Source organism: Eutrigla gurnardus (assembly GCF_963514095.1).
Source record: "Eutrigla gurnardus genome assembly, chromosome: 5".
Classification (NCBI taxonomy): domain Eukaryota; kingdom Metazoa; phylum Chordata; class Actinopteri; order Perciformes; family Triglidae; genus Eutrigla; species Eutrigla gurnardus.
Window position 1 is genome coordinate 7,951,324 of NC_139919.1, and position 19,220 is coordinate 7,970,543.

A 19,220-nucleotide genomic window follows, 5' to 3' on the forward strand; every position below is an offset into this window, starting at 1 on the left:
CTTTAATAGACGTGTCAGAAAAAGCTCTATGTGGCGCTTTATGAAGCATGTGATGAACACATGGTGTCTGACTCCTTCAGCCCTGCAGGCAAGAAACCCCCTCCTCCACCGCTCCACCCCTCCGTCATCTCTGTCACTTTATTGTGCCATAAATAAACAACACCCTCCTGTTCTCCACCAGCCTCCACTCATCTCCGCACACAGCAGTTTATCCACAGTTTAGAGTGTTTTTACTACAGGGAGTCAATAGCCTTTTTATAATCCTGCTGAGGTCTAAAAACAATCCTGAGGGAAAGAGCTTTTTATAGGGAAACAGTAAAGTTAACACAGAAGCAGCCTTGTCTCTCCAGCAGCGATCGGCTGCCGGGTTTAACGTTGTGGGGAAAGTCAGCTGCTTCTGACTCACAACCAGAACCAGTGTTTTCTAATTAACTTAAAAGCCTGACCACAGCGTGACGCCTCAGTTCACACATGTCCCATCAATGGCCCTGTTACCAAAGTCTCTCCTTAAAAGTCAAGGTCATAGAGGACTCAGGAGCTCGGTTTTCACGTTTAAACGCGTTTTCACCCCGACACTTGTTGCACCTGTTTGACAGAACGCACTCATTAAGCAACCGTCTCCGACAAAACGACCTTCCCATACAACTAAACCGCTCTCTCAATTATGTTTCCGGGGAAACTTTTTTATGACATATTAGATATCATAGACACATGCTATTTGCACCAATGATTTGTGAGTACAATTCAATTAAATCCTAAATCCACCAATCATTAGAAAAATTTGGATTTGGCCATGAAACTGTTCCAACATCACCAAACTTGCTGGATATTTTTAATGAAGCTGTTGAAACCTCAGAGTGTAGCAGAGGACGTAGTCATCAAGACGTCACCCATTGGTTTGTGGACTACAGTCTGGAAGCCTCCACTTCACCATCTTGACAGTTAAACCAGTGAAGGAAGTGACCATATTTGGACTGTGGAGGAGCGACGGGTGGATCGGATGAACACAAGCAGCATCCTTACTGGATCTGGATCCATCTGGATTCTGGTGTGAAGCTGCTAACATAGTTAGCTTCATAAAGTGTTAACGTCATAGTAGCTAACTGCATTGGTACATTGGTAGCGACCTGCCAATCACAAGGTAGCCCCGCCCCCTAAAGCATCCCCTGCTTTCTGGTGTGGTTGACTCTAAATGGAGTCAGCTTTCCTAAAGGAGTCGGAAAGTGTCAAAGGTCAAGAACTCTCTCATCTTTCAATTTCTACTTTGAGACTGAATTGAGCGGTTCGGTCTTCATGAGCTGAACAAGCAGCATTTACTATGGGAGGCCACGGCTGATTTACGGCCCTCCATCACCCCAGTGAGAGATCATCAGCATCCAGACACAAACTCTTAACGGTTTCTGCTCCTCCGGTTTGCATGCAAACAGTGTTCAAAAGGACCAATCACCGCTGACATCTGTCTGTCTTCGGCTCACCGAGGCTCTGAAGTGTTCAAGGCGAGACGGGCTGCACGTGTTTAGAACCGTTTACCATAAATACTCGACATGTGACGTTTCTGGAGGTGTAAATTTTGTCGTTGGATTAATCTCCTTCCTTCCAGACAGCTGGCGGTTTGTGTTTATGTCGATACAAATCAATCAGTCGAAGTTAGCGACAGCTGCAGATAAATGATCCGTCTCAGCTGACATTAAGTCCATTCATTTAGCAGCAAGGTTACATTATTGGTGAATTTCAACACAATCCTGAGAAACGGGAAATGCTGTATTGAAGAGCCACGCTGTTGCAAAATCATGGCAAATACATCCATATATAAATATTGATGGATGGATAGTTGATCGCATTTCATTTTTGTTATCATGATAAGAGTATTACACATACACATGAGTATTACTAGTAGTATATATATAGAGATATATCTGTGCAGATTCCCATGAATGTTACAGAGATGTTACATCGGTATGAGTCACACTCAATGTCTCGTTCCCCTAGACGGCGGACATCACAACGTTAGCTCTTGGAGCTCGTCTCTGTTGACAGAATCCTCACATGATACTTAAGAGAGGAAATAAAACGCTGACAGGGCAAAAACCTCACACGCCTCACAGTCCACCGTCCACCGATGGAAGGTGGAGATGACATAAAAGTGATGAATGTAACACAGATAATACTCTGTTTGGGATGCCTCTCAGACAACCTCAAACATCACTTTCAATGTTGGAATATTTGCATGGATTTAATTTGCTGCAAAAGTTTGCCATTTAAAATCTGGAGGTGTTTCAGGTCTTTGTTGAGCTCCTCCCCTCCATCCTTCCTTCTCCCTCCCTCCCTCTCCTCTACCTTCCTGCAATCCCTCCTTCTCTCCGAAGTCCCTCCTTCACTCACCTCCTCCCCTCTGTCTCTCCTGTGTTACCACAGTAACAGGGTGAAGGGGCGGGGCAACAGTGTGTTAACTAAATATGATGTCACCTCGATCTGCACGCTGTTTTCTTTTAGGATGAATCTGTCAAGGAGACGAGAAGGCGAGAGGACCAAATTAAGTGTGTGTGTGTGTGTGTGTGTGTGTGTGTGTGTGTGTGTGTGTGTGTGTGTGTGTGTGTGTGAGAGAGAGAGAGAGAGAGAGAGAGAGAGAGAGAGAGAGAGAGTGTGTGTGTGTGTGTCTAGTTGACTTGCTCAGTGTGGTTCAGAGCATCATGAATTAGCCATGACAGGCTGACAGACGCTGAAGCGGGACGGGAAGCTGTTTACACACACACACACACACGCACACACACACGCACACACACACGCACACACACACACACAGTCACCTAACTTTCTCTGATTACTGAGCTGATAAATCTCACACACACACATACATGTAAAACAGTCAGACTTTGTGTGTGTGTGTGTGTGTGTGTGTGTGTGTGTGTGTGTGTGTGTGTGTGTGTGTGTGTGTCTGTGTCAGCTTTGAATAGTTATTTGAACTTAAAGTCACTCAATAAACTGACACTTATAAACTGACTTTGAATGAAACAACTTACAGTATTTCATTCATTCAACAACATTAGGTCGAGGTCCCCAAAGGCCCACTGGTCCAGGGGTCTCCACAGGCCCCGAGGTCACCACTCCTACAGGTCCAGAGTTCCACAAAGAACCAGAGGTCCCAAAAAGACCTGGTTTACTTAGCATTCATTGTGTTTTAGTGATTTAAATCATTGTAAAGTCGTTCGGGTTTCGTTTCTGCCAAAGTCTTATTCACACATTTATAATGCTCATTTTCACCGGATGACAACTGAGCAAGTCACTGAGGAAGACCATGAGATGCAGTTGAAAGTCCTCCCTGACATAAGCACCACTTACAGACGTATCCGGGTTGTAGACGGATGAAGACAAGCTGCCATCTGCCTGATGCAGTTTCACCTTTCAACCCGTCTATAACTGATGTTGGTGAAGGATTTGACCTTTGAACCAGCTTTACTAATGAATCTGACGAGGACATCCTGCCATGTTGCAACTTGTTAACGGTTGGAAAAGATAATCATATAATTCATATCTGAACCGGCAGAGAGAACCCGAATACTGCTGATCATTATTCAAAAAAGCTTTGTGTTGTGATCGGACACAAAAACAAGATCAAAGTAGAATTAATGATGAATTAAAGATGAAATGACTAAAGCTGCTCTGTAACTGAACTCCAAACAGAGTCCTCCAGATAAACATAATACTGATGCTGCACTTGTCTTGATGATGCTATGATGAGTTTCCTGTACTGGAGCCACACACACACACACACACACACACACACACACACAGACACACACACACACACACACACACACACACACAGATTAACAGACCTGACTCTCTCCTTTGGGTCTCCGAAGGACTCTCGGAGGCGAGAGAAGTCGGGGTAGAAGTGGACGGACGGAGACACGACCTCCAACAGACCCGACTGAATCTCTGCTGGAAAACTGAGACACACATTCTGTTATTATATGATATAATATGAAAACATGTAACACACTGTATGGATGGACAATACATGTAATTGAAATAGAGAGACAGACACAACATGAACAGGAGGACAAAGAAAACAAATTTAAGATGGACAAGGAGAGGAGGTAGGGAAGGGAAGGAGGACACAAGGAAAGAAGAGCAAATAAGGATGAAAGGAAAGAATAATGTAGAGATGGAAGGAGAGGAGGATGTGTCGATGTGATTGAAGGGAAGAAAGGGAGGAGGTAAAGAAGGAAAGAAACACTAGTAGAGGAAACACAGAAGGATGGAATGGAATGGGAGGATGAGGAGGCGGTAGAGGAGGGAGTCAGGATGCAGAGAAGGAGAGGGAGATGGAGATGGAGGGAGGAGGAGGAGGAGGAGGATGAAGGAAAAGGAAAAAAGCAACAATCACACTTAATCTTTGTAATAATGATTTTACAAAAAGATTCCTGATGCTGAAACGCTTCATCCTGCAGGCTGTGTGTGTGTGTGTGTGTGTGTGTGTGTGTGTGTCTGTGTGTGTGTGTGTGTGTGTGTGTGTGTGTGTGTGTGTGTGTGTGTGTGTGTGTGTGTGTGTGTGTAATGAATTGATCATGCTCTAACATGCTGCACTTTGACTGCATTCCGTGAACAACGGCACACACAGCTGTTTACGCACAGCGGTGATCAAAGACTGCCGTGTACGAGCCGACATCAAACACGACGCGCGCACACACACACACACACACACACACGAGGAAGAGGAGAATCCCCTCACGGGTCTGTTGCCGTAGAAACGGCATCCCATCATGCAGGTGGACTTACAGGCGTTTCAGGTTGTCTGCTACACTGCTGGCGTACTGCTGGTCAGCCTGAAGACGGTAAAACAGAGAGAGAGAGAGAGAGAGAGAGAGAGAGAGAGAGAGAGAGAGAGAGAGAGAGAGAGAGAAGCCTTTAAGATTCGTTATATTTAAGACAAGAAAACACCTTTAAGTCGCTTCACCTTCTGCCTTTTTAAGAGACAGACAAGCTTCAAAATTCCCCCAGAGGGATATTTACTGACGTGTTTTATATCCTAGAACAAAAACATTAAAATCTGTTAACCACAGACTTTATTTCAGGAATATAACCAAAACATTTTGGGGGGAAATCCATTGATTTGGAACAGGAAGTGCTAAATGCTGACTCATATCTATGGAAAAGTAAGTCAGTCCCGACAGGCAGCATGACATCACTCATTCATCATGCAAGCTTTGCTCAATAAAAGCTTCGTCAAGTAGCTTCTATTTGTGCAGGTTTAGCATGAATACATGTTTTGTATTGCGTGTTTAGCAATCAGTTGATACGACATTGAAATATAAAAACTCCATAATCCTGTACACGTGTACTCTGTTTGCCACACCATCTTTGTCAGCACACGGAAATAGATGTGCCACTCTACTGAAACAGGAAGAAGACTTTCAATCAGGAATCTATTCACACCTGAACACCTTCAAACTAGTCTAGTGACACTGTGTCACGTGTCAGCGACGGCGTGTCAAACTCATCACATGCACAGCGTCTTTTCAAAATAAACTTCCATCTTAGTTTGTAATAAACAGTTTTGTGTCACACTGACAGGTTTATGATAATATTTTGGTCCACCCCAATCATATTAGTGAGGGCAGACTTCCTGAGCTCTGATTTGTTGCTTGTTTCCCAGGCAACAAGACGCAGGATTCCTCTGCTTTTGTGCTCATTGCCAACTTTGTGACGTTCATCAAAACACACACACACACACACACACACACACACACACACACACACACACACACAATGGGTAGAGTGAGATCATCTGAATATTTTCGTTCCCGCTTGAACATCAACAACAACTTGAGCAATCGATGACATCAGAGTTCAGCCTCCCACTCGACCAATCAGGGTCCAGATGGGGGATTCCTCCTGGGACCCAATCATGTGGTTCTGCAGGTCGCTATGAGGTCACACACACACACACACACGAGTCTCGACCAGCCGAGCTTCTGCAGAGAGTTTGTTTCGGCGCCCTGGAGGTGCCAGCTGGGTGGAGTTTACCACAGAGCTCAGTGTTAACGAGGAGCAGACGCAGTTCAGAGCTGCTCCCTGGTGATGCGTCTCACTGTTTACCATCAATATTCACTGAGGGCTCTTCTCTCTGAACCTCTCCCGTTTTCTCATGCACTCATTTCACCATTTTAACACCAATCAACACAATATTTCTGTCCTCTAAACAACGAGCATCATGGGAGCCCAAAACATTTTCTTGGTGGTGGGTCAGTTTTACACAGTGAAGTGGTTTGTGGGGTGTCGAGCTGCAGGAGCTTGCCTCAGTTTGGTGGAAAACTTCAGCTCCAAGTAGCAGCTTGAAGGAGGTTTCCATCAGCTAGAAGCCAGCTGAGAGCAGGCTGTTTGCTTTGGGACTCGTTTCCATTCGTTCCAAATGAATCATGCTGAACCAAAGTTTGCCTTTAAACCTTCACATAGTTCCTCATAAATCTACTTTAACAATTAAAAAATGAAAGTTAACAGTGTGAATACTTGGCGTATGTAGCTCCAAATACAGTTGATCTGTGAACGTTAATCACACAGAGATGCAGGTTATTGGGACGGAGCAGTGCTGAAAGTAATAAACTCACAAGATGAAATGTCCCATATCATGAAAATGGGTTTAGACTGGGATTCGTACAATAAAAGCTGTGAACATGTGATGAGCCTCACTGCTGCTATTCCTCGACCTCCTCCGTAACTAGATCACCTCTGACTCATAAATTAATTAAGATAAACCAACAAAACATATTGCAAACATTAGACGTTTTTATTTCTGTATTCTGTATCGCACAGAAGAGGTTCAGGTTTTTCCTTGAATCAAACTGTGAAGAGGTTCAGTTTGGTTTGTCAGATTGTGTTTAATGGTGTTGTGAGGATAAGAAACACTGCTCAGAGGAAATATAGATTTACTGTAACAAGCAGCAGTAATAGATTTATTATAGTGATTTGTGGAGTCTGTTCATTTCACACTTCTGAGATTATTTCAGAATTCAGCTGATGAAGCTCCCATATTTTCCCTCCTCGTCTCCGGCTCGTCAGTTTGTCGTCAGTTACGTCTCCATTTGTCAATTTTGATATCTTTCTCTTTTTTTCTTGTGCCTCTTGGCTGATATAATATTTAAAATACCCTCTGTTTGTTTTTTTTAATCTTTTATCAGACAGTGTTGATTCTCCTCCGTTTATTTTTATTTCCGGGCTGATGTATTCAGACTGAGCTCACGGTAGAACAGCTCCGCTCATGCTGGATGTTCAGGTTTCAGATCATTGTAGAATAAACTTGTCACACGATGTCTCAGCAGGGTTTGTTTGAACGGCGAGTGGCGAAAGCACTTAAAGCTTTTAAAGTGGAGAGACGTGTACCATTCATTTTACATGACTGAAGCGCGTTGCGCTGAGAATGCAGAAGAACATGTGACATAACGTAGGGGGGGCAGCAGAAATCCACGAGACTCACAGCATGAGCTGCTCCTCTGCTACCTGAACATCTACACTCTTATGTACATGTGGGTAAACTTTAGTTAAGAGGACAGCAGATACGGGGGAGGCTTTAGCCTGGATTTCAGAAATACTGAAGTCATGAGTCCATAGCTCAGCAGCATCAGTCAATCAAACGATATTGGTAAGACCCTCAGACCAGTGCACTGCAAGTGACTGACAAAGACACAAGAGCATACGTCTGGTTTACTTACACAATGAAGGAAAAAAGCAGAAAATATAGATGTTTGGGTGTGCAGAGATTCAGCATAATATCACAATATTTCAGGTGGCAATATTGCATGGACGCCAAGTAGTAATATTATATTATATAAACTATTAATGTTGCAAATACAAATGACCTTTTGGTAAGAACTGCTCAAGTTTTTCTGGTGTGGTCATGTGTCAAACTTTATCTTATTAGATAAAACAGATGTTGACAAACTGCATCATTTGCAGTTGAAAAAAGATAACCAATCATAATAATGTTAGTGCAATAATAAGTATGTCATGAAATGTTGTAATATCACAATGAGATCATATGGTGACTTAATGATAAAATGGTATTGTGACTTTAAGTATCGTCAACAAGGTATGGCAGGTCTTTTTAAAACACGACAGATTTGTGAGGCGACAAAGAAACAGTTTCTTAAATAAAGGTTAAGATGTTGGAAATGACAAAACAACAGATGATGAGCTGCAACAGTGAATATAAGTGTTTGACCTTAAAACACACACACACACACACACACACACACACACACACACACAGAGGGATAATGTCAGCGTTTAGTGTCCATGCTAATGCTTACTGCTGCAGGGAAGTAAAACAATGATGACGTGTGTGTGTGTGTGTGTGTGTGTGTGTGTGTGTGTCTGTGAGTGCTCATTGAATCATTGAAGCTGTGAAATCACATTAGTTTGACGTGGATTCATGCTGTCGTTTACATCAGACTGTGTGTGTGTGTGTGTGTGTCTGTGTGTGTGTGTGTGTGTGCGTGTGTGTGTGTGTGTGTGTGTGTGTGTGTCTGTGTGTGTGTGTGTCTGTGTGTGTGCACGTGTGTGTGTGTGTGTTCGCGCATTGGGGTTCATTAGCTAAACCACTGACCTTTAGAAAGTATGCGTCAACACACACACACACACACAGAGTCAGTGAGGATCGATGATCCACATGCATGGACACACACTGACCTCAGCGATGAAGACGACGATGACGCAGTCCTCTTTCTCAGCGGGACTGAGCTCTGACATCAGAGAGCTGAGTGTGTCGGTCAGGTAGGAGTGGACCTCCCGCTTCACACTGGGAACCCCCATCACTATGGAGACTGCACACACACACACACACACACACACACAGGAGACATTTTAGATTTTAGGTGGAGTGCTCCTTTAAACAGCACCGAGCGGTGGTGGTCCAGATGGAGACGAAGCTACAGAGAAACCAGAAGAACAGATGAACTGTAGTTTACATTCAGTGGAAGTCAAGAGGAGAGAAAGACCCACACTGAGGAGGTGAAAGGCAGAGATGGAGGAGAATTCAGTTCCTTTACCGTACAAAAGTACACAAAGTCATACATAAGAATACTCCACATAAAAGCTACTGACACATTCAAATTTAAAAGTCTACAATTGGATATTGTATTTGTTGTGCTTGTGAACAAAGAAATGAAAAATGTGTGTGATTGTATGGAGATATGATTCATCTTGCTTACATTTACACCGGGTATTGATGTGCGTCACCAGTGTCCAAACACACACACACACACACACACACACACACACACACACACACGGATAAATATACATTTCTTCTTCTGTGTTTCTTCAGTTTTTTATCTCTATGTCCTTTGCAGCATCATAAAGCACTTTCATTCCGTCTAACCTGTTTTCGTCAAAGTGCATCATAAAAGCATCTGACTGCGCACACACACACACACACACACACACACACACACACACACACACACACACACACACACACACACACAGACACAGAGTATTATCTTGTTGTGTTTGTTCTCTCTGGTTTTATCTGTACTTATGCCCTCTGTGTAAAGCACACTTGTCAGAAAATGGGTTACTAAGCAGAAAAAATGCTTTATAAATAAATTAGACTTGACACACAAACACACAAACACACACACACACACACACACACACACACACACACACACACACACACACACAGTGACCTTGGTCCAGCCTGGTTAGCCGTAGCTGTTTGTTATAATTTCATTACATACTAAAGGGATGTGGAGTGTATCAGGGGGTCTCGGTGAGCTGTTACCCCAGGGAAGGTGCATCGTGTCTGGGTTTGCTGATTCTATGAAGCGCCCCGGGCCAGGAGTGGAGGGGTGTGTGTGCTTTTAATACACTGAATAAATGAGCCCCTGTGAATCACGTTTAGTACTTTGGTAAAGAAAATGTGAGATGTTTTATTCCTTACCTCCGGTGCGTCCCTGTCCCAGGTGCACGGCCGGCTGCAGGCTGTCCTCTCGGTTCAGCAGGTGAGGAAGATGATGGAAGATGGAGGGAAGCTGCAGGACGTTTTTACTACTGCTCACATTCCACAGCTTCAGCCTCGTCTCCTCTGAAAACACCAATGAAAACCAGGACCAGGTGAGACTAGATTAGACCATTTTAGACCACCTTAGATTGGACGGTTTACCCATTACTTTAAGATTACGTTCAGCTAATTATTTAACTCTTGCCCCAGTTTAGAAGAGTTGAGACCAAGTGAGACCATCCATCCATCCATCCATTTTCTTCCGCTTATCCAGTACCGGGTCGCGGGGGCAGCTGCCTGAGCAGGGACGCCCAGACTTCCCTCTCCCCGGACACTTCCCCTAGCTCCTCCGGGAGGACCCCAAGGCGTTCCCAGGCCAGCCGGGTGACATAGTCACTCCAGCGTGTCCTGGGTCTTCCTCGGGGTCTCCTCCCGGTGGGGCATGCCTGGAACACCTCCCGAGGGAGGCATTGTTCCTCCTGAATCCGAGGTTCGACTATCGGCCTAATTCTCCTCTCCAGCACCCTGGAATAGACTTTCCCGGGGAGGCTGAGAAGTGTGATCCCCCGATAGTTGGAACACACCCTCCGGTCCCCCTTTTTGAATAGAGGGACCACCACCCCGGTCTGCCAGTCCAGAGGCACTGTCCCCAACTGCCACGCGATGTTGCAGAGACGTGTCAACCAAGACAGCCCCACAACATCCAGAGACTTGAGGTACTCAGGGTGGATCTCATCCACCCCCGGTGCCTTGCCACCGGGGAGCTTCTTAACTACCTCGGTGACTTCAGCCCGTGTAATGGGTGGATGAACCTCTGAGTCTCCAGCCTCTGCTTCCCCAATGGGAGACGTGTCAGTGGGGTTGAGGAGATCCTCGAAGTATTCCTTCCACCGCCCGACGATATCCCCAGTCGAAGTCAGCAGCTCCCCACCTCCACCGTAAACAGTGTTGGTGGAGGGCTGCTTCCCCTTCCTAAGGCGCCGGATGGTTTGCCAGAATTTCCTCGAGGCCGACCGATAGTCCTCCTCCATGGCCTCCCCGAACTCTTCCCAGACCCGAACTTTTGCTTCAGCGACCGCCCGTGCTGCAGCACGCTTGGCCTGCCGGTACCCATCAGCTGCCTCAGGAGTCCCCCGAGCCAACCAGGTTCGGTAGGACTCCTTCTTCAGCTTGACAGCATCCCTTACTTCCGGTGTCCACCACCGGGTTCGGGGATTGCCACCACGACAGGCACCGGAGACCTTACGGCCACAGCTTCGAACAGCCGCGTCAACAATGGAGGCAGAGAACAAGGTCCATTCGGACTCAATGTCCCCAGCCTCCCTCGGGATCTGGTCAAAGCTCTCCCGGAGGTGGGAGTTGAAGACCTCCCTGACAGAGGGTTCCACCAGACGTTCCCAGCAGACCCTCACAACGCGTTTAGGTCTGCCAAGTCTGTCCAGCTTCCTCCCCTGCCAGCGGATCCAACTCACCACCTGATCAGTTGACAGCTCAGCCCCTCTCTTCACCCGAGTGTCCAAAACATACGGCCGGAGGTCAGATGACACAACCACGAAGTCGATCATTGACCTCCGGCCTAGGGTGTCCTGGTGCCATGTGCACTGATGGACACCCTTATGTTTGAACATGGTGTTCGTTATGGACAAACCGTGACCAGCACAGAAGTCCAATAACAGAACCCCACTCGGGTTCTGATCGGGGAGGCCGTTCCTCCCAATCACGCCCCTCCAGGTAACACTGTCGTTGCCCACGTGAGCGTTGAAGTCCCCCAGTAAAACAATGGAGTCCCCGGTTGGAGCACTCTCAAGTACCCCTCCCAAGGACTCCAAGAAGGCCGGGTACTCTGCACTGCCGTTTGGCCCATAGGCCGAAACAACAGTGAGAGACCTATCCCCGACCCGAAGGCGCAGGGAAACGACCCTCTCGTTCACCGGGGAAAACTCCAACACATGGCGGCCGAGCTGGGGGGCTATGAGCAAGCCCACACCAGCTCGGCGCCTTTCACCGCGGGCAACTCCAGAGTAGAAGAGAGTCCAGCCTCTCTCAAGGAGTTGGGTTCCAGAGCCCAGACTGTGCGTGGAGGTGAGCCCGACTACCTGTAGCCGGTAGCGCTCTACCTCCCGCACTAGCTCAGGCTCTTTACCCCCCAGTGAGGTGACATTCCATGTCCCCATGGCTAGAGTCACCGTCCGGGGATTGGGTCGCCGGGGCACCCGCCCAGGACAGCCACCCAAATCCCACCGCACCGGCCCCTTCTGAACCCTCCTGCGGGTGGTGGGCCTACAGGAGGGCGGGCTGACCAAGTGAGACCAGATCAGGTTAAATTCAGCCTGGTCTCACCAAAACACACTGAAAGCACATCTGATGCTACTTTGTAAGATTAGACCAGATTATACAACGAGATTATACAAAATTGGACCAGATTGAATGAGACACCAGGTAAAACCAGATTCCACCAGGTTAGGTCAGATTAGATTTATTTTGTACTACAGAGAGCTGATATGACCAAATGTGCCCAGAAAGAACAACTTTAAACATATGAGACCATGTTAGGCTGAGACCAGATCATAACACACTGGGCCAGACTCGACTCAACCAGGTTAGTCCTGGTAAACACACTAATCGGCTGTTTACTGACCCGAGAGGCTGCTCCAGGTTCTGTTGATGTCTCTGAGTGCCTGTTTCTCAGCGATGGCCCTCTTAATCTCCTCCAGGACCAGATTCAGCTCTTTGGAGCGCCGCAGGTTCTCCTGCTCGGCCGAGTGGAGGCGCTCCCTCAACGCCAGGAACTCCCTCTGGTAGATATCCACCACATCTCCTGCAGAGGACGAGATCATTAAGGGTTTACTCCAGTTTACAGAAAAGGTGACACGAACACCAAAGCTATGATGGAAACAATCAAAAATGCTTCCCATTCAGGATCAGGACCTCAAAAACAGAACAAAAACAAACAAAAGTTGACAATTTAGTCAAAAACAAAACAGAAGATGCAATGAACAGACCACACCAATTAAAACCAGTTAAAACATGGTTTTAAACGCAATAATCAAATTGGATTGCATTCAAGTGCCACTGAAAATAGTCCCAATCAATTCAGTCTTTCCTCCTGTATGTTTGATAAAAACCACAGTGACACGCTGTTTTAAGACATGACTAAACCTTTTTTAAAGTGAAACTACAATTCATTATTCTGTAATATAATTTAGAGTTTTGCTAATGTAAAGATGCAAGCTTCTTGAGTTTTGAGAGTTTTGGTGGATAAATCGCTTGATTTTCTTTTCTCCCTATTAACAGTGTCACTTTTAATGAGAACCTAATTTACAGCTCTACTTCCATTTCAGCCTTTTACACTGACAAAGTGTCTTTTACGAACAAATTGTTTTTCTTTTAAATAAACATAGTCGAGAACAGAAAGATCAATGAAACGCACTGATATTTAATACATTTGAATTAATATCCATTAAAATCATTAATAAATAATATTCCCTTAAATCTTAAATGGAGGTGAAATCAAAATTATGTTTTGAATTTTTGAAGTACAAACTCATCGTCACGTTGAGAGCAACTTTAAAAATCATCAGCCTTGTATTCTACAAAATCTGAGCTCATCATTTCAGCCCATAAAACTGAAAAGCTTAAAGAACTAACACCAGGTAAACAGGGAAACATGTTGTTTCTGCTGAACAGGAAGCCGGACCCCCTGTGATCACTCTGATTCATTTATCCTGAAAGTGAAGCCACAAAGTGAACACGGTCGTTTAGTAACCAGACCTCTGTCACTCTGGTTGTTTATAGAGGAGGGGTGTATTAAGGGAGGGGTGAGGTGGTGAGGAGGGGTGTATTAAGGGAGGGGTGAGGTGGTGAGGAGGGGTGTATTAAGGGAGGGGTGAGGTAGTTGAGGAGGGCTGTATTAAAGGAGGGGTGAGGTGGTGAGGAGGGGTGTATTAAGGGAGGGGCTAGGTAGTTGAGGAGGGCTGTATTAAAGGAGGGGTGAGGTGGTGAGGAGGGGTGTATTAAGGGAGGGGTGAGGTAGTTGAGGAGGGCTGTATTAAAGGAGGGGTGAGGTGGTGAGGAGGGGTGTATTAAGGGAGGGGTGAGGTGGTGAGGAGGGGTGTATTAAGGGAGGGGTGAGGTGCTGAGGAGGGGTGTATTAAGGGAGGGGTGAGGTGGTGAGGAGGGGTGTATTAAGGGAGGGGTGAGGTAGTTGAGGAGGGGTGTATTAAGGGAGGGGTGAGGTGGTGAGGAGGGGTGTATTAAGGTTTTGAGGTAGTTGAGCCCCGGTTCCAGAAGTTCATTTCTGTTTCTGGTAGAAAAGGTCGTCTGCATGACGCTGTCCTGTTTAATCATCAGTGCAAAACATGAACTGTTTTATAAAAACTACAGTGACCAGTTGTTAGTAAAGAGGACCGAGAATGTTTTTCTGCTTCCCCTTTCCTTCAGTATGTTTATGTTTTGTTGTTCATGTAAAAGGTGTGAGTGTCAAAGCCTAAAGTCCAGGTCCAAAGGGAGTCCCTCTCCCCCACAGAAACCCCTCAACTCATTCAAACACCTCAATCTAAAGCTGGCCTGTTCTTTTTCTTAAAGTGGTGATGTCATCAATTAACACAATATCTGCCCAGCTGCTAGTTTGTCAAACAAAGCTAGAACGAGTGGAGCTGAGTCTCCGTGTTGACACAGAAATGTGTGGACTTCTAACTGAAGAGGAGCTGAAGAACACGCGGTGAAAATTCATTTAATCACTATTCCTCAACTGACCAATCAGAGCACACAAGGCTTCTTTTTTGGGTCGGGGGGGTCAAACACAGCGTGAGATTTTTTTCTATCCAGAAGCCGTAACACATGCCAGTTTCGAGAAGTACAATACATATTCTCCCTGAAGTTACATCACAGGACATGCTTTTATATCATCAGCATGTCTTTTACTAACATGAATACTGAGGATTTCTGATTGATTGTTGCGTAATAAGAGAAGACAGATGTTGACAGAAGCGGTTGGACATTTAATACGTGCGTGTTTGTGATTCATCATTGCACACTCCTTGCCTTCTCAACATTATGTGACGGATAGAAAACAGATTTAGGATTACTGAGAGTATATGGGAGTGGACAGGTAGAGAGGGGGAAACGGACATAATCTGAGTAAAAACATGAATATAAAATGCTAAATCCTTCATCCGCTGCAGCAAACATCAGCCACCCGTCCATCATCTCTCCATCATCCCTCTCTGGGTTAATGCTATGTGAAGGTAAATCTGCAGTAATCCCTGTTAGTCTCACATGCAGCCGCCTCCATTCACTTCGTTCAGACCACTGACTTCAGTATCACGAGTGCTGATGGGTTTTTACAAAATAACAAATGGCAGCAGAAACCCTTCAGTCAGGCTGAGCAGATCAACAATAATAATGGTTTTAATTCAACAACACGGTGAAGGAACGCTGCTTCAACACATAAATCATGTTAATACTGAAACCATTTAGAAGCAACGGAACAAGTGGAAGAAAGAAAACCTTAAGTACCGCACCAGAGCATTTCATGAACGTGCCCCACTTTAAAATAAAATAGTGACAGCCTGATTTCAACTCAGCAGCCTTCTTCTATACTTCTTGTATAGTGCTCTCATATATAATACAAATGCTGCACTTTGCACATGGGTGAAATATTTAAGTTTTGATGTGGTGTCAAAATTCAACTTTATGTTAACTTTAATGTGGCACACGGATTAACAAGAAAATCTAAAAATGGCACTTTGTATCAAAAAGGTTGTCGACCCGATGTCGACCATACCATTCTTGCACAGAATTTCTATTGGTTTTCTAGGATCAAATGATCCATGCAAAATGACATTAAGTCATTTTAAGTCATTAAGTATTGATCGATACTGAATATTAGATACATGTGTATCTAATATGAGTTGAAACGGACACTGCAAACCTTTTGATTAAAAAAAAACTAAAATTCAAAGTTCTCAATGCTCAAACTTTCCCCGTGCTATCGCAGTCAATATTTTTCAGCGTATTGTATCAAAGTTAGAAATTCCGGTGTCGTGACATCACTGACATCTGTGATTGTTTTCTGCCAGAACAACTCTGTCCTGCTTCCAGGAATCTGACTTTCTGGACCACTTTCTGGTACAAAACTACTTAAGGTTTCGTTCTTGGTTCACATGGACACTAACATCAGTGTCCTGGGTGAAAGTCCTATGTTTTTTTTCCCATACACCACCCAGACCTCCTCCCTACGTGGACTTCCACAAACTGGTTTGAAGCTAGTTTGTTAGCAAACGTAAACCAGGACAAATTGTGTTTCCCTCATAACTTAATACACAAGTTTAGTTGTGTGGGAACCTCATTTTTCAGAGACCTGTCAAAATGTCACTTGTCAGCTACCAAGAAAGAAAATTCACTCAATTCAATGTAGTAAAGGAAATTTAGAGCAGATGGTGGCGCTAACGGAAAAAATCATGAGGAATATGCAGCCGAGGCTTATGGAAATGTGACTGTCTTGTGTTTGTCCTTGAATATAACATAAATGTTTGTATGTTTTCTATCCAATTGAAAGCAAAAACACCCAGTTCAACTTTCATTCTGCTGTAATGATTAGTGTAAGCCCTCATTAATGGAACACAATAGCCACATCTGTTTAGCTGATAACTGAAGTGAATGCTCACACACTCGCTGCTCGCTGATGAGTTTTTAATGATGCTTCTGCCCAGTTATTTATCTGCGCTGATGAAATAATCTCCTTCCTGCAGCAGTCAGTCTGTTCAACAGTGAACTCTGTGTTCTGGCAGGCTGAAGGCAAACGGGCGGTTGCAGCTGCACACCGACCACACAAAGTGATGCAGAGATACAGCTACTGATGCTCCGCCGTAATGCCGACACCTCCAAAGCTCTCTAATCCATCGCTTGTATCTTGTCTTAAAAACAATATTGCGTCTAAGGACAGTGGTGGAAAAAGTCCTTACATTTTATACTTCAGTAAGAGTACAGATACTACAATGTACCACAAAGTAACCACTCCATTACAAGTACAATTCCTACTTTTGAGTGATTCTATTCAGAAACACTTTGTTATATTACTTGAAATCCTTATAACACACAGATAGCAATGAATAAATTAAATGCTCCGATATAAAATATTTAAGAAATGTCATCAGTGCCGGTGGCAGGATTGTAAAACTAAATAATTGGACGGCCTGCCTGTCTGTCAATGCTTACTTCCTGGTTTCTCACACTCGTTCAGCGTTCTGGGGGAGCGGTCTGAACCAAGGGGGCGGGACTTTTTGCATCAATAAGCAGTCAGTGGAGCTATTTGAACCTATTTATACAGTGAAGTGAAGTGAAGTGAAGTGAAGTGAAGTGAAGGGCACCAGCTTCATTCACTGCTCAGGTGTTACTCCACTTTATCTTCACATCAATATTAACTGTTTGATGCTGTATTAATGCTCTGAATGTTGAATTTAGCACCTTTAACTCAAATGCACAGACTTTGAGTAAACTCCCATGACATGGTGGGATGATCTTAATGAATTACACACAGATGAAGATACAGTATTACATGTAGGTGAAAACAGACTCAAAATGCTTCTCAAGGAAGAAGTTCTCTGTTTGATTCTGAGCAACCTGAGGCTTGCTTTCAAAATTCAGATCAATGAAACCTTGAGCGGAGCTGCTGGAGAAATCCAGACGACACGTCCCACCACTGTAGCTGACCAGATTTCCACAGGAAGAAGAAACAAAACACCAAACCACTCATCAAAGACGGAACAGATGGTTTCCTGCCACTGGCGGCAGTCTAGAGATGATCGTGGATGCAGACAGACTTGTGATCAGTAATTTCTTGTTGACGTTTTGTCAGATAATCACCATTAAAATTCTGCTGAATGATCAATTACCAGCTCCTGTCTGCAGTGTACCCATGGATACACAGACAACTAGCTCTGGATTGCTGTGATACTGAAGAAAACTTCAAACTTGAAGAATCTAAAGGAAGTTCTGCAATATCTTTTTTCTATGATTTGTAAGTGGATTAATAGATGTTCAGAGATACTGATATCCACACAGACATAATATCTATATTATGTCTGTGTGTTTATATTTGACTGGGATTTTTTACCCAGACTGCCTCAATCTGTCTCTAAGTGTTTTAAAGAATCTTAATCTGCTCCATGTGTGTTTCTGCTGCAGCTCTACCTGATAACAACTAGAGCTGGGCAGCATGACCAAAACCTTCTATCCAGATGTACGTGCTTTCATCTCGACTACGGTGTGCAGCATGTTTTTGTCAGCCAAAAAACAAAATTGTAACAATCAAAACCAAGATGGCCATGGCCAAAATACTGAGCTTCAAAACCGTAGTCCTCAATTGGTGACATCACAGTGACTACGTCCACTTCTAACGTACGGTCTAGGATCTAAGAGCAAACGATACGGATTTACATGCTTTCACAACAAAGTGATCACAACACCAACAAAGTGTGTGTGTGTGTGTGTGCTTGAGATAATAACATAATAACACTGAGGCTCTTTACAGGATTACATCCTCATATACTCATGTTTTAACCTTTGACCCCAACAGAGACTGATGTCATACATGTGTGTTCACTCGGGTCAATAATCAAGGACACACATCACATCAATGACGAGGAAAAAAGCCATCATGCCAAAGAGGTTTAGATCAATAGCTGAATGTAGACGGATAAACAGCACTAATACACTGTAATCCTGCACTATAATACCACAACACACACACACACACACACACACACACACACACATTTGTACAAGGGGGAGCGGTCAGGTTGAGTCATCCTCTGTGTGTGTGTTAGTGTAATAAAATAATAACCACCAATCACAAGTAATGTGATTACCCATCATGCTTTCTTACGCACACACACACACACACACACACACACACACACACACACACACACACACACACACACACACACACACACACAGTTAATGGCCTTCTGCTTTTTCAGCTCACAGGAAGGAGGTGAAAATAAGACCTTTATATATACAGTATATAGATGTCTTACAGTCTTTCATTATTAGTCTGATTATTTATTGATTGAAGGCAAAATAACGAAAATCTGCTGTTTTCAGTAACAGAGACAAACAACTAACAAAGTCATCAGTAAGTCTCATTCCTACCTGTTGTCACTACCAACGTGTCAAATAACGGAGCTTGTGATGTATTATAAAGATACACATT

The 19,220-nt window shown here is 44.4% G+C and overlaps 1 protein-coding gene across 1 annotated transcript in view; it reads right to left on the bottom strand.

Annotated features, from left to right (window-relative positions):
* Positions 1-19,220, bottom strand: part of mgat4b (alpha-1,3-mannosyl-glycoprotein 4-beta-N-acetylglucosaminyltransferase B) — an 86,536-nt gene that overhangs the window by 26,538 nt on the left and 40,778 nt on the right. Inside the window, exons 2-6 of the mRNA XM_084010057.1 lie at positions 12,642-12,821; positions 9,944-10,087; positions 8,689-8,822; positions 4,783-4,829; positions 3,837-3,950 (exon numbers count right to left, since the gene is read on the bottom strand). Of these exons, the coding sequence (XP_083866183.1) occupies positions 3,837-3,950; positions 4,783-4,829; positions 8,689-8,822; positions 9,944-10,087; positions 12,642-12,821 (619 nt within the window). The remainder of the gene's footprint in view (positions 1-3,836; positions 3,951-4,782; positions 4,830-8,688; positions 8,823-9,943; positions 10,088-12,641; positions 12,822-19,220) is intronic.